Source organism: Penaeus monodon, chromosome 22 (assembly GCF_015228065.2).
Source record: "Penaeus monodon isolate SGIC_2016 chromosome 22, NSTDA_Pmon_1, whole genome shotgun sequence".
Taxonomy (NCBI): Eukaryota; Metazoa; Arthropoda; class Malacostraca; order Decapoda; family Penaeidae; genus Penaeus; species Penaeus monodon.
Genome location: NC_051407.1, coordinates 36,412,068 through 36,412,322, shown reverse-complemented (window position 1 = coordinate 36,412,322; position 255 = coordinate 36,412,068). Strand labels below are relative to the sequence as shown.

The following is a 255-nucleotide window of genomic DNA, read 5'->3' as shown; positions in this document are numbered from 1 at the left end:
TTACTGTTGTCATTGTGTTATGAACTATACTGAAGAAATAAACTACTGGTCCATCTGGATATGCAAACACAGCTACCACACTTACACAATGAACTCGTTGGACTGACATACAGTTGTAGCAACACCCCCAATGGTACACCAGGGGTTCATCACAGTCTGGCCACCTGTCACAGATGTGTTAGCTTCTAGAGCAGCATCCTGAAAATTAGAAGTATAACTTCTAAGATGTGTAGCAAATTTTCTGAATCAATTCAT

At 40.0% G+C, this 255-nt stretch overlaps 1 protein-coding gene across 1 annotated transcript in view; it reads right to left on the bottom strand.

The window, feature by feature from the left end:
• LOC119587101 (inactive selenide, water dikinase-like protein) overlaps window positions 1-255 on the bottom strand; it is a 21,052-nt gene that overhangs the window by 11,644 nt on the left and 9,153 nt on the right. Inside the window, exon 4 of the mRNA XM_037935849.1 lies at window positions 86-198. Within this exon, the coding sequence (XP_037791777.1) occupies window positions 86-198 (113 nt within the window). The remainder of the gene's footprint in view (window positions 1-85; window positions 199-255) is intronic.